Source organism: Mytilus galloprovincialis, chromosome 13 (assembly GCF_965363235.1).
Source record: "Mytilus galloprovincialis chromosome 13, xbMytGall1.hap1.1, whole genome shotgun sequence".
Taxonomy (NCBI): Eukaryota; Metazoa; Mollusca; class Bivalvia; order Mytilida; family Mytilidae; genus Mytilus; species Mytilus galloprovincialis.
In genome coordinates, this window is record NC_134850.1 from 58,766,865 (window position 1) to 58,781,253 (window position 14,389).

A 14,389-nucleotide genomic window follows, 5' to 3' on the forward strand; every position below is an offset into this window, starting at 1 on the left:
GATTCAGTGTTTACTCTGCAGTGGTAAGTATTGCAAGTCTATCACACAAGTGCAAGGAATATGAACTCTGTCTCTGCTTTGTTATTGATCAATATGCTTTGCTGGATTTGTTTAAAATGTAGAAGTTTTTAGGAAGACTTTTCATCTTACCTGGACGAATTATCCTGACTTGGAACTAACCAGTCTTTGCTCATACATTCTAAATGCATCATACTTAGCAGTGACAACAGAAGAGGGAAATGACAATCTTACTCTTTGGTTTGATTTGTCCAGATATTTTACCATCACATCAATCTATGCCACTTAAGGTGAGGAAACTAACATGAGACCACAAAGTGAGTCTCTGTTAATGCAATTTGATTTCTAATGCTTTTTTTCTATTTCCATTTATATGGTTCGGTTTCACTTAAATGTGGTCTGAATCAATTACACACTTAATATTTGACCAATGCAAAATGCAATGAGTAAATCTAAGATTAGGCATTTGAAGTTGCACAAGAAACATCATTTTATATATTTTTCGAAATTTTTATCTTCAAACTGGAATTGGGATGAACAAATGCTCTTACAGATATATATTTGATACTGAGCTCATTTAATCATTTATTTCATCACAATTATATCTGTACAATATTTACATATGTGACAATTTACTCAAATTTGTTGCATAACTCATGATAAAACATTACATGAACATGATTACTCTTAATCAATGACAAATGAATACAGGTGTTCATATCTGACCAGGTGACTATCCTTTATGATTTTAAATCATGTCAAAATTCTGAATTCTTCCAACAACTTTGCACTATTTTACAAAGTCATTTCATTTTTATAGTTCATACGTGAGAATTGCTTCATACTGACTTCATTTTTTCTATAGTTCACAAAAAAATGTCCTTTTCAATATTTAACATTCATGCTGCGATAAAAATATATGTAATATTTGGATTTTCTTTCCCTGGTTCATTCAGTCATTATCTGCTGTGGAAGACTGTCTGAAAATAAACAAGAACACAATTATAAAACAAGAATGCATGTATTGATGTGCTTAGCATATCATCACATGTAATTTGAAGTATCGTAAAACAGAAAGTAGGTGTCTGACATGATCCACATCACTGCCAATTTGCTGACTAGAAACATATACATAGGATTGTATTCTCTTCTGTAATACTTTAAAAAGTGATGAAAACTGTTCATTTAACAGGATGAAAATGTCTTGGCAGCCCCCAAAAAAGTGCTCATAGGTTACAACTCATCATGGTAAAGTTGGTGATCAAATATGAAATCAAAATTGTTCAATAGTTGTTCATTTCCAAAACAGAAAATCATCACAATCATTCCATACATGTACACTAAATATAATGAAAGAAGGAAGTTGCTGAATATGAAACTACGGTACTTGTCTATCCCAAATTCATGTATTTGGTTTTCATGTTACATTTGTTATTCTCGTGGTGTTTTGTCTGATGATTGGTCTGTTTCTGTGTGTGTTGCGTTTCGATGTTGTGTCGTTGTTCTCCTCTTATATTTAATGCGTTTCGCTCGGTTTTGGTTTGTTACCCCGATTTTGTTTTTTGTCCATGGATTTATGAGTTTTGAACAGCGGTATACTACTGTTGCCTTTATTAGTTGCATGAAGCCAATTTCAGGAAGCTATTCTTTGTAATTCTCAATATTCAATAAACATAACTAGTAAATTCCTGAGAAAATGCAACAGAAACTTAAAAAGATGAACATACATTGTACAGATGGAAGTAAAACAGAATACTGAAGAATGTTTGAAATCTGATTGTAATTACCCTTCACTACTTTGGCTACTGCCACATCCACTACTACTACTACTGCTTCCAGCCTCACTGTCCTCTTGGCTATTCTCCTTCCCTTTTCCCTTTGGGGACTGGACCAGAAAGCCACCAATACCTTTTTGCCAGTCAGGGGTAGGTTGATCACAGACAGAATTGCCACCTGCATACTTATTTTTACCTGTTATAATAAAATACAAATACAGGCAACAATAACTCCAAAACATTGATTATTCCCTAACATAATTGTTTGTAATACAAAATTAAATATGTTATTGCGAATCCTATCATAGTTTTCCACAGATTCACCTGCAAGTTACCTGTCCATTTAAACTTTTGTAAGTCCTATTGTCCCATCTAACAAATACAACAGGTATTGTTCTCTGTATAGTTTATTCACCAGGACCTTTAAATTTCTTGCAAGAGAAATCTATCACTCATTGATTAATTTACCTGAACAAAAAATTGAACTGTCAATGATGGATATACATGTACAAATAAGTAATTATGAAACTGCATGTGATGTTGTATTTATTCAATCAATAACACATTTCAATTTGTTTGATATAAACACTGATTTAAAAATTAAAAGTTGATTTCTGATCAAATTTCAACATTTTACCTATTAAAATTTGCTTTTTTTTAGTCTGTTCATACATTGTAAGTGAAAACTTGAAATGATAATGTTTAAATAAAGGTCTTCATAAATGTATTCTTTATAACTGAACAACCACAAAAAACATGCAAATTCTTTAAAACATAAATGCATGCAGTAGCTAAAAAAAAATCAGAAATAAACTTTTTATAATTAAATAAGTGCTTATATTGAACAGATTGAAAGTATATTATTGATATTGAATAAATACTGTATCACATGCAGTTTATGTGAGTTTATGCATGTATTTCAGTGAACAAAGAAGATATTTTTTTGGTCAGGCAAATTAATCAATGAGTGATAGATTTCTCTTGGAAGAAATTTAAAGGTCCCATCAAATAAACTATACAGAGAACAATACCTGTTGTATTTGTTTAATGGGACAATAGAACTTACAAAAGTTTAAATGGACAGGTAACTTGCAAGTGAATCTATGGAAAACTATGATAGGGTTCGCAATAATTTTAGAATTGTAAAAATAGTTTGGCATGGCTATAATGAATTTGCATGCATGAGGCCTTGAAAATATTGGTTTCTATGATATTATTTTTCTAATTTTAATGCCAAATTTGATTGAAGTCGATGTTGACAGTTTTGAAACCATGCTATGACGAACGTTGCCCTGTGTCTTTATATGTGAAGAGCAGGGTTCATTTAAAAACGTTCGTCCAATACAAAATTATTGACGTGTGTAAAAAATATTTTGTTAATGGACGTTGTATCATATGTAGGGATGGCCTTTGGTGATCCCTAATTTCAGGATGATTATGTTTACGCTGCCTTCGACCAGCTTTGACATTTTATTTATATCTTGACATAAACCAAAGTCCTGTATAAAATTGGAGAATAAATGGCAGTAAAATTGCCAACTTTTCCTTACAGACCATTTATAAATGCGATGTAATATATACGCGACAATTGAGTTTCAAGTCTTGAACATTTTTATTGGAAACACCGGGACACACAAAATTTTAAACACTCAGTTTCTAGGGTTGTAAGTAAAATAAGACAAATGCTTAGTTTTAGCTCTTCCAACAGGTTGCATGACGATGATGGTGGGAAATGCACTCCCAGGCAGTGGCTTTATATTCTAGTCAAATATTCTTTTTATTTCACAGATATCATCTCTGATAATTAAAGTTCAAATTTTGATAAAATTGGTAGAATGTCGGAATAAAACTGGCTATAGATTGCACATTGTACAGCTGTTTTACAAACCCTGCTAGATAGATATATGATATTAATAAACCTTTAGGTCGAGTTAAGTGTACAAGGTACAGAATATTAGTGCAAGTTAAAACTTTAAAAGTTCCAGGAATATAAACATTGAAAATATGCTGCACAGCCCTATATTTTGATATTTAAAAAAAAAATTGTAGTGCATATAAATTAACTTCACATTATTCTACATGATAATTTTTTTCATAACATCCTGGGACTATTATACTAATAAGTCACAGAAACTTTAATAAAAGTAAAGATCAGTAAAACCATACAGTTTAAACAAAAGCAATACAGTAAAAATGATATCATGCAGATTTTGTTTCTATAAAATAATATATAATACCTACCTGCCTAACCATGACAAAAAATGTACTGAGTAGTTGTTTTTTGGGAAAGAATTTTTTTTTTTACCTACCTACCCTGTTAAAAAAAAACGGGTCGTAAAAGGGCAAATTAAACAATATTTTAATTTAGGCCTTACCTTTTTGAGCAACAGACAGTTCCAATAGGGACTCATCAGAGCTAGATCATCTATTTGATGTACCGCTCTATTTTCATAACAAAAGATTTCCAGAAATGAATATTTCAAACACCTATAATGTATAGATAAGGGTAAAGAATTGACTAGTAGGGTTGAGAACTGTTGTTTTGACAAATAATTGGGATTCTAAATACTGTGAAAGTACTTTTATTCGTGGAGTACCAATTTTCGTGGTTTTTGTGGATGACTTTATCCACCAATTTAAGTGTCTAATGAAATAAATCAACCATTGTCCAAATCAGGACATCGAAAGATCCCCATTGGTAGGTTTGACTACTGATATGATCTAGAGAATATATTATGACAAGGTTCAGAACCAGCAGTCATAAACTTCATATTGAAATTGGTAGATACACTATACCAAAAACTCCTATAGATAGCAGGATTTGTAAGCACTGTAATATAAATTTGGTTGAAGATGAGTTACATTTTTTATTAAATTGTCAAAAATTTTCTCATATAAGGAAGGAGTTAATCTGTAACTGTTCAAATAAAAACATTGATAATTCCACAAATATTGATTCTCAATTTATGTGGTTTTTAAGTAATGAAGACACTGATGTATGCAAATGTATAGCTAAGTACATAAACATATGTTTTTTACTTAGAATAAAAGTGTGAAATTTTTGTTTGCTGCTTGTATTAAATGTAAAATGATTTCTTACATTTTTACACTAGAGTTACTCCCCTTGGAACACATATAATCTGATACTTGTGTAGACTAGTATTAATTTTAGTTAAGATTGTTTTAATGTTATTCTTTGTTGTATCTATCTTATTAATGATTATGTTCATAACTAAGCTTTCTTTAATAAAATATTTTGTATATTGAATAACGCCAAATCTCAGAATACTTTAATAGCAGTCACAGAACTACAACCATATGCAGGGATATACCCATTTGTTCTTTAATAACCTAAACGGTTTAACTTTTGATCTTTTAAAATTCTCATGAAAAATATTTTTGGTCAATGAAAGTCAGATTTCCGGTATTGATATGCTAGTATGATAAAGTGTTCATTTTGTATCCTCATAGTTCTAGTACATATTAATAATTTCATGCTGGGCTTGATTTTGATACGGATTATTTGACAATTCAAGATACGTTTATAGCATTTGTTTATGTTACTGTTTTCTTTAGGTGACATTTTTATGGCCTCATTTACACCTTTGCATGATGGTCTTTAATCTGTTGATCACTTTATCATGGGTTAATTAGTGTTATTACTAGGATTTACATGGGGTCAATGTTTATTTTGCAATTTCCTTCAATCAAGACTATTTGTAACCTTCATTTCTAAATGCTTTAATCATGTTAATTTTTAATTTAATTTTTTTTTTTTTAAAACAGATAAATATTGCTCAAACCACAAAAATTGATACCCATGAATTTAAGTACTTTCACAGTATTACAATCCTAAATTGCATTGCCTTTTCAATTATTTGTATTGATATGCAGCTTAATTTCTGTCCAAGAGCTCTGTGATGAGGTACATGTAATTAACCACTTCTTTATTCTTTTTGTACTTACTACTGCTTGGTGAAGAACATGATGAGGTGTTTCCAGAACTACTGCCACCCAAAGCTTTCCTTGGAGCTCGTGCAGCAACAACTGTAAAGATAAAATTTCTAAATACATACAAGTATTCGAATTCAAAATCAATAATTAAGTGATTTTTTTTTTAAGTGTAGCTCAATGCTACTGCAAACAGTCACAGAATGTACATGTAATGAACTGTTTTGTCTACTAGACACTACATCTGAAAATGTTTCCCGGTGTAAACTACCATGACTATTCAGGGTTCTCTTTCAGATGCGTATATGTGTCCTGGACGCATGGAAATCAAGCTGGAATCATCAATTTTAAAACCTGTATCCCCAGAGTCCCAAACACATCGTTTTGCCTAGAAGAATTATGATTGAACATTTTTTTGAAAGAGGGACCAAAGATACCAGAGGGACAGTAAAACTTATAAATCAAAAAGAAACTGACAACGCCATGGCTTAAAACGAAAAAGACATTTGAGCTGTTGTTTTGACAAGAAACTAAACCGGAAGTTGATGTAAAAAATATACAATGTATGTGATCCACCTCACCTTCAAGACTCAAGGGTCATCATACCATAATATTACTCTTACAAAACATACCCTAGCTAATATTTCTTTTTAACCACAATGGGTTATTAGTTGGGTGCCAATGTAACAGAGAGCTTGATTTTCTTTACAAAATTGCCTGTCTCTATAAGTAATAGAACCCAGGACCTCTGTGTTACAAGGCAGCATATTAACCAACTGAGCTAAACAAGGATGATTCCAGGTGTTTTCAAATGGGTCACTTGAACATCAAATTGGGAATTTTTATTCTAATTGGGAATTTTTTAAGCAAAAATGAGGGTTTGACACTAACATTAGAGGATATGTAGTCCAAAGGACTACCAAGAAAAAGTTTTGGGTAGTCCTGGTAGGCCATCTCTATTACAGGTGAGGGCCGGTGAGGGCCGCATTGCGGCCCTAACTAGCTTTAAAATAAGATGCAATTTCCTGTCATCTGAGCACCTCAAAAGCACACAAATGTTCATTTGAGTTTTGAAAATATTTGTTTTTATTTCTGATAAATTAAAGTTAACATTAAGTGACAATGAATCAGTTTTATTACTCCTGAACTTTTCCCTCCAGAAAATTTTGAAAAATGAGATGCAAAATCCTGCATTCTGTGCAAATTTCTAAGGCCTTGTTAGGAGGAACAAGTGAAACTGCGAGCTACTGCTCACTGATGATACACCCGCCGCAAGTGGATAATATTAATAGTGTAAAAATATGCAAGTGTTCGGTAAACAGGAAGTTGTCGAGTGATGAATCTGAAAACACATCACACGGTATAGCTGACTTATAAGAATCCTGAAACCAAATTTCAGAAATCCTTGTATTGTAGTTCCTGAGAAAAATGTGACGAAAATTTTCAACTTGGCTATCATGTGTAAAATCAAACAAGTGTTCGGTAAACAGGAAGTTGTCAAGTAATGAATCTGAAAACGCATCACACGGTATAGCTGACTTATATAAATCCTGAAACCAAATTTCAGAAATCCTTGTATTATAGTTCCTGAGAAAAATGTGACGAAAATTTTCAACTTGGCTATCATGTGTAAAATCATACAAGTGTTCAGTAAACAGGAAGTTGTCGATTGATGAATCTGAAAACGCATCACACGGTATAGCTGACTTATATAAATCCTGAAACCAAATTTCAGAAATCCTTGTATTGTAGTTCCTGAGAAAAATGTGACGAAAATTTTCAACTTGGCTATCATGTGTAAAATCATACAAGTGTTCAGTAAACAGGAAGTTGTCGATTGATGAATCTGAAAACGCATCACACGGTATAGCTGACTTATATAAATCCTGAAACCAAATTTCAGAAATCCTTGTATTGTAGTTCCTGAGAAAAATGTGACGAAAATTTTCAACTTGGCTATCATGTGTAAAATCAGACAAGTGTTCGGTAAACAGGAAGTTGTCAAGTGATGAATCTGAAAATGCATCACACGGTATGGCTGACATATATAAATGTTGATACCAAATTACAGAAAGGGTGGATGTGTAGTTCCTGAGAAAAATGTGACGAAAGTTTCATGGGACAGACTGACGGACGGACTGACAGACAGAGGTAAAACAGTATACCCCCCCCCTTTTTTAAAGCGGGGGTATAATAATTATTTGACCTTTTACTCCAGAATTATTTAGAAAAAAAGGATAAAAATCAGCCAATGTTTTTAGTTTTCATTAATTCTTCAATCAGTTTATAAGATTTTTGTTGAAGTGATAAAATGTCTTTGTTTGAGTACTAGAATTCAACTTCATCATCACTGTTGAAAGCACTTCAGTGCATATGTTGCTGAAACAGAATGCCTTTAATATTATTTTGAATGGCATGCTTTTGCTTCTTTTTTTTAACAGGAAAGCTTCCAAAAAGATAATGTTATCTTTTTTTTAAAACTACCTCTACCTGTTTCTTTTTTTGGGGGGAATGATTTTTGTAATCAAGTTTTTTTTTTAAATGATCTTCGTTTTTATTTTTGACCTTTGATGTCTTTTCTGCAGTTCACATATATTATGGTCATCAGACATTTTCATTTGAAAATCCCATGTGTTACAAACGCTGTGATGATTCTGATCAGAAACCTGGATCTCAAATGTGCTTTGAAATGAAAATATCAAAATGAAATTTACGTTCTTTGCTATCAATGCCATCGCTGTTTTGAAAATGTTAACATTATTGGAAGGAATTTTATGCCATTTTTTAGCATTGAAATAGCCAGACCATATACAAATTTCCAGATGGTCCACAGGACTACTGATTAACCATGTGTTGGTAGTCCTCCTAGATTTTAGGGGGGCACCGGACTACCGTTAGTGTCGAACCCCTGAAAATCTAAGATGAAAAAACATTATTTTCTTGTAAAAATGGAAAATGTATATTATTAAGTTTAACCTGTACACTGATGTTCATGTAAGTTGTAACATTTTGAATAATTCTGGATGGCTACTGTTATTACATGAAAATCATTGAACATGATGCACTTAGTCTATCATCTTAGCTATAATTACCTAGGCCTATTACAAAAACATATATTTCAGCTAACATAAACCACTGAAAAAAATCATTCATCGGGTATGTTTTCAACAGCAGGTCATCTCTATAAATTTACCTTGATTCAAATTGAACTGGTCAATTGTTGAATTCAGAAAAGCAATTACAAAAGTTCACATTCTTAATAAATAAGATATTTAAAGCATTGAACCAGTGTTCTTTAAAATTATTTGGATCATCTTCAAAACTTTTGAAATAGTTCCATAATGATGACATCATATTTCATGAATGGTCGATCATCAACATTATTTTCAAAAAATGCTCAAACTTTTGTCTTTTGAGGAAATAATTTCTTTTACACAACAAGTTTTCATCATATTATATAACCAGCTCTGCTGGGCGATCTGCTTTTACGAGATCAGCGCCCATTAAACTTTATCCATCAATGTTATATCAAAATTTGAATTTGCTCTCTGCCGAGGTCTGCTTTGAAACCCATTTTTATCAACCTGCTGGGCGATTTGCTTTTACAAGATCGAATACTCCCATAACATATTAATCAATTGAATTCAGCTGCTAAAATTGTTTGCCACATGTTGTCATAGTTAAATCGTTGTTAATAAAATGCGATCGTAAAAGCATTCTAATCCGGATTTTAAAACGTTTTGACAACACTCTATGAAAAATTATAGTTGCCTTAATCGGTGACAGAAACTTTTCCGAAAATAACGATTTTAATTTTATTTTCCTGAATTGGGAATTCATTTTCATGTACATTTTTTTGGACTATATAGTGGAATCATCCCTGCTAAAGAAGTACTTCCTTAGCTCAACAGCTTATTGCTGTCTAATTATATTAGTATTTAGTACATTTACTAAGGGAAGCAATCCTGTCACAAAATAAAATTTTACCATGTTTACAAAATACAAAATTACTCATCAGAGGGCTTTTATCCACCTCACCTTCCAGTGGAAAAAATATTTAAGGGATCACTGAAGCATGACTGGAGTATGACATTCGCTTATGCAGTCAGTGCCCACTCCATCCCTATCCCCTTTTATGAAAATTTCTGAATCCGCTACTGCAAACCACAAACAAACACAAGACAAGTGCCGAAGTGGTTATAGTTTAAGCTTTTCAGTGAAATATAGTCAAACTTCGGGAATGAAAAACTTAGCTGCTTTCAATTTACCCTTTCTTGACGCGCCACTGCTATCTGCTTTTGTTCGGACCATGTTTTCAATAATAAAATTATTCCCGCTTGTTCTTTGTTGTTGTTGTAGTTCCCGCACTTTCCTACCGGAAGTGACTGCTAAGAAGTAAATCGGACCAAACACAACTCGGCCCGAAAAAAGACTCGGACCAATATATTTTAATACAGGTATACAGAGTGAACCTATACGATTCTTCATGACGCTGGTACTTTTGTATCATTATATTATACACTGCTTCATTCGTTGTCATTAAAACTGGTTGTCATATTCTGACTTCAAATCATTTTTAGGTGCTTTTTACATTTTTTTTTCAGTCTATACGGCACTAATTAAGGTGCCTAAGGAGGCTAATAGATTCTCGAGTAGATTACTTTCAGAAACCCTACTTACATGTATCGGAGGCCACTTAATAGTCTATACAATGAGTGGTAGGGATGAGCCGCTGGAATAGATCACTAACTGTTACTCATTCTCCATGATATCATAAAGAGTGAGAAATTCAGATTAAATATATCAATAAGTTGATATTATATCACTTGCTTGATTATATCATATGTATCTGAAATTAATCAGATGTCAGTATTTATTTTTGATGTGGTTAAACCACAGTCGTGGTCAACTGGAACCAATTAATCTCTATTTAGTTATTCCAATGTGCCCACGGTATTTCCACTGATGTTAGTTATAGATGCTTTAAAAATCCGAATTAAATTCCATAGTGTCAGCGTCCTTTAAGAGAAATGGCAATGAAACGTTTTATCAGTTTTCATTTAAAATATTTATATAAACTCAACTCTCTAGGGCCTGGTCTAACTGTGACGTCTATAGTACTAACTAAGCAGGACACATTTATAACTTTTGTCAAATATACTAGTAACTTGTTATTGTTCATAGCGAAGAACACTCATTTATCTATTTATCCAGAGACATATATACACATATATATGTATATATGTCTCTGATTTATCTGATATCGTAACAGTTTTTAGGAAAGAAAAAACCACTAAGTACAATCATGCTTGACTCATATATGATGTATATATAGTGAAACGTGACGCCTTTCTCTGTTTAAAAAATGCTTAACGATTAGCTGTTTCTCTGCTGAGCATCGCCAAGTACACCAAGTTTTGACCATTCGGGTTTATTTTGGCAGAAGATAACTGTATACGCATATCGAGGACGAGAACATGTCAGTGCGATATGAATAAGAACCCAGTGGGTGTGTGGATAGATGCATGGATATAGCTGTTTAACAACCAGTTGCATATCGAGGACGAGAGCATGTCAGTGCGATATGAATAAGAACCCAGATTTGCAGAAGACCGATACCATGAGTCGGATATTTAACGCGCTAGTTAAGAAGATCATCACCCGCAGGAAGACTTATAGCCCTATACCTGGACACCTAAATTTACAATCTTTGATTTGACCCAGTCGGGATTCCAACTTAATTCGAACTCGAGATGAACACGCTCCCACAATATCACCGAGGCGGACTACGTGTTTGTGCACATGTAGTTTCCTAGTGTAATTGTAATACCACCAAACAAGTTGTATGCAATTATCAGGGGCGGATCTTGGAATTTTTGAAGAGGGTGTAATTGCGGAAACGGAATACATACCGCCGAGCGGAGCGATGCAAATAACCTGTGGATGATTTTGTGCTAACAAAATATATATTTACATTCAATTAAAAGGGGACACGACCTCTACGCCCACCACGAAAGCAGAGAGGATATACCTCAACGAGACAGTAAAACCTCAACAAGTCTTTCGTGCTTTAAAAATACAAATAGAAGTATGTGTGTGTTGTAGACTTTTTATGTGTATTCCCCAGTACATTCGCCATCAATCTGACCTGGGAACAGTATATCTATCGTTAATATATATGTTCCTGATCTGACATGATTCATTTTATCAGAAGTCCATTATTAGACGTCTAGTCTGATTTTAACTCCCTGCAGTATCTATGGGAAAAATTATAAAAACATTGCTTTTGATTCTAGTTCGTGGATGTTGTTTTTTTCCTCGAACAGTATTTCGCATATATACACATTAAAACGGCAAATACTTAAAAGTGGAGGAAATATAGGATAAACTTACCTCACAGACATTTGCCTCTCGGAAAACATAGGTATTTTTCGAAGACAAGTTTATGTGCCTTTACTCTTTGCATTTTAAGCTTGTATATATATAATTGATTTCCGACATTCTCGTGAACAAACAAACTTACGAGATTTCAATTGTACGTTTCTATATGGGTAATTAAAAAAAAATGGCGAATTTTCGGTACACCCATGCTATATTTTTTTTTTAATTTTAAATGAAAAATGTAGTTGTAAGTGTTTAAAAGAAAGTTTGTGAGGATTTATGAGTCAGAACATTAATAATAAACACGATTTCAATCTATTTATATATTAAAGTCTGATTTTTGCGTATTCAGTTTATGTGCGTATATATTGTCAGAGTAACGCATTTCAAATTATTTTTTTCCCTATTTTCTAATCGCCTTGATTTCTGCAAAATGGACTTTTAAAAACGTTAATAATTGTAAGTACTCTTCTAATAAAAGCTGTTAAATTGTTCTCCCTATGAATATTGAACTAGTTAGTTTTGATTTCAAAAGCCCAAAGTAACCTTCACATTTAAAACAGCACGTGTCTTGTATAACATTGTAGAGAAAAGAAATTTCAAGACATTTAGTGGGGGGAAAAAGTGGGTATTTTTTTGTCATGTCTATGCTGTTACCAATATATTGATTATTTACACCCGGTCCAATAGTATACTTGGGAAAAGTGCAATAACATGTTGGGAACCAAAATCACAACCGAAAAACATATCGCAACGTGCACATCTATAAATAAATCAAATTCTGAATTATATTTTTTTTTAAGAAACCTGGCATCTGTTGGTGTCGTTAGAAATTGGTGACGAAATGCTCGACTTAATGATCAAAGATACACCGACATTTTATAAAGTGTATAATTTCGTACCGTTCCATTTGCTTTTACATTAAGAAGATATTATCACTCGAGAAAAGTGTTATTTTACGCGATTAACACCTTATCTGTCCGTTATGTTAACACTTTTATATTTACCTTAAGATGTAATTATCATGTAGTTATCAAATAACCGCGGGGCATCGCGGGCTTTAGATTCTTAATACGATTTTCATTGGTCGGTGAAATAAAAAGGAACCGTTAATCTACACAATAAATATTTGACGAGTTTTTACACTTGACCCGTGGGAAAGAGGTATTCGTAGTAAAATTCAATTGAATAGAAAAATGTATATGGTTTCTGTAATTGGCTGTATAAGTGATGTAATAATTTCATGTTGTTACAAATCTTTACTTGGAACTAATACTATTGGTCCCAGACTTTATACAATACCTATAAACAAACTGTTACGAGTTTTGAATATACACACATATTTGTAACATCAATTCTATAAACTGTTCTATACTTTGACTAAATAAAAGACTCTTATTCTGCATATGCGCGGTTATCCGAGCAATACAATTTTCTAAAGATCACGTATTTTCAAAATTAGCCAAAATTCACATATTTTCAGAATTTGCTAAAATTCAAATATTGATATTATATCTAAAACTAAGAATAGACATAAATTTCGCTTCCTTGTGTTTACGCTACTATTCTAATACATGTTGTATGTAAAATCCTTAAATTCTATATCGGATCGGAAAACTTGTTATTACTACTGGAAATTTAAGATTTAATTCGTATGATTTTAATAAATATCTTAAAAGATTTATGATAAAATAAATAATTTAAACTGCTGCACCACAAGAAAAAAAGTAAAAAAAGGTAAAATCGGTAAAAAGGTAATTAAATCATATTTCTATTATAAAATTTCTTTTTTTGGAATAAAATAGTTTATACTAAAAGGATAATGGTCTTGCGTCCGTCTTGTCTATGAGCAATTAAACCAAACAGATTGGTCTATATTAAGTGAATCTGAAGTTAAGTTTTTATAATAATTTCTTTAGTTTCCCCCCGAATAATTTGGTTTTCAACTTTATTTGTTTCTTAAATATTTACAGATTTAATGAGAAATATTACGTTCCTAAATATATTTACAGAACTTTCATATACTTAACAAGAGATAAAGTTTTACTGGTAAGCTGAAGATTGACGGTTCTTTTCTTTTTTTACCGCCATTAAAACGTGTACATCCTAATCCGTATTTGATTGGTCGGCACTTGAAAGGACCGTTAACTATTTCCCGACAAAGTTGTTAGTTTTATCACTTAATAAGCAATCAGATGTAAAACTGATAATCTGATAAAAAGATTAAAGATCACTTAAGTAAATATTTTCAATCTCCAATTGAT

At 32.3% G+C, this 14,389-nt stretch overlaps 1 protein-coding gene across 1 annotated transcript; it reads right to left on the reverse strand.

Annotated features, from left to right (window-relative positions):
- Nucleotides 1-590: 590 nt before the first annotated feature.
- On the reverse strand, nucleotides 591-10,156 carry LOC143056252 (PCNA-associated factor-like). Its single transcript, XM_076229336.1, has 4 exons — nucleotides 10,013-10,156; nucleotides 5,760-5,840; nucleotides 1,806-1,989; nucleotides 591-998 (listed from the first exon to the last, which is right to left on the reverse strand). Exons 1-4 carry the CDS (start codon nucleotides 10,053-10,055, stop codon nucleotides 971-973), a joined length of 336 nt encoding a protein of 111 aa, XP_076085451.1. The 5' UTR covers nucleotides 10,056-10,156; the 3' UTR covers nucleotides 591-970.
- Between the last annotated feature and the right edge of the window lie 4,233 nt (nucleotides 10,157-14,389).

Coding starts and splice junctions, on each gene's coding strand:
- LOC143056252 (XM_076229336.1), bottom strand. CDS start 10,055: ATGGTCCGAACAAAAGCAGATAGCAGTGGCGCGTCAAGAAAGG. Junction 5,841..10,012: donor CAGTGGCGCGTCAAGAAAGG/GTAAATTGAAAG, acceptor TTATCTTTACAG/TTGTTGCTGCACGAGCTCCA. Junction 999..1,805: donor AGTAGCCAAAGTAGTGAAGG/GTAATTACAATC, acceptor GTTTATTTTCAG/ACAGTCTTCCACAGCAGATA.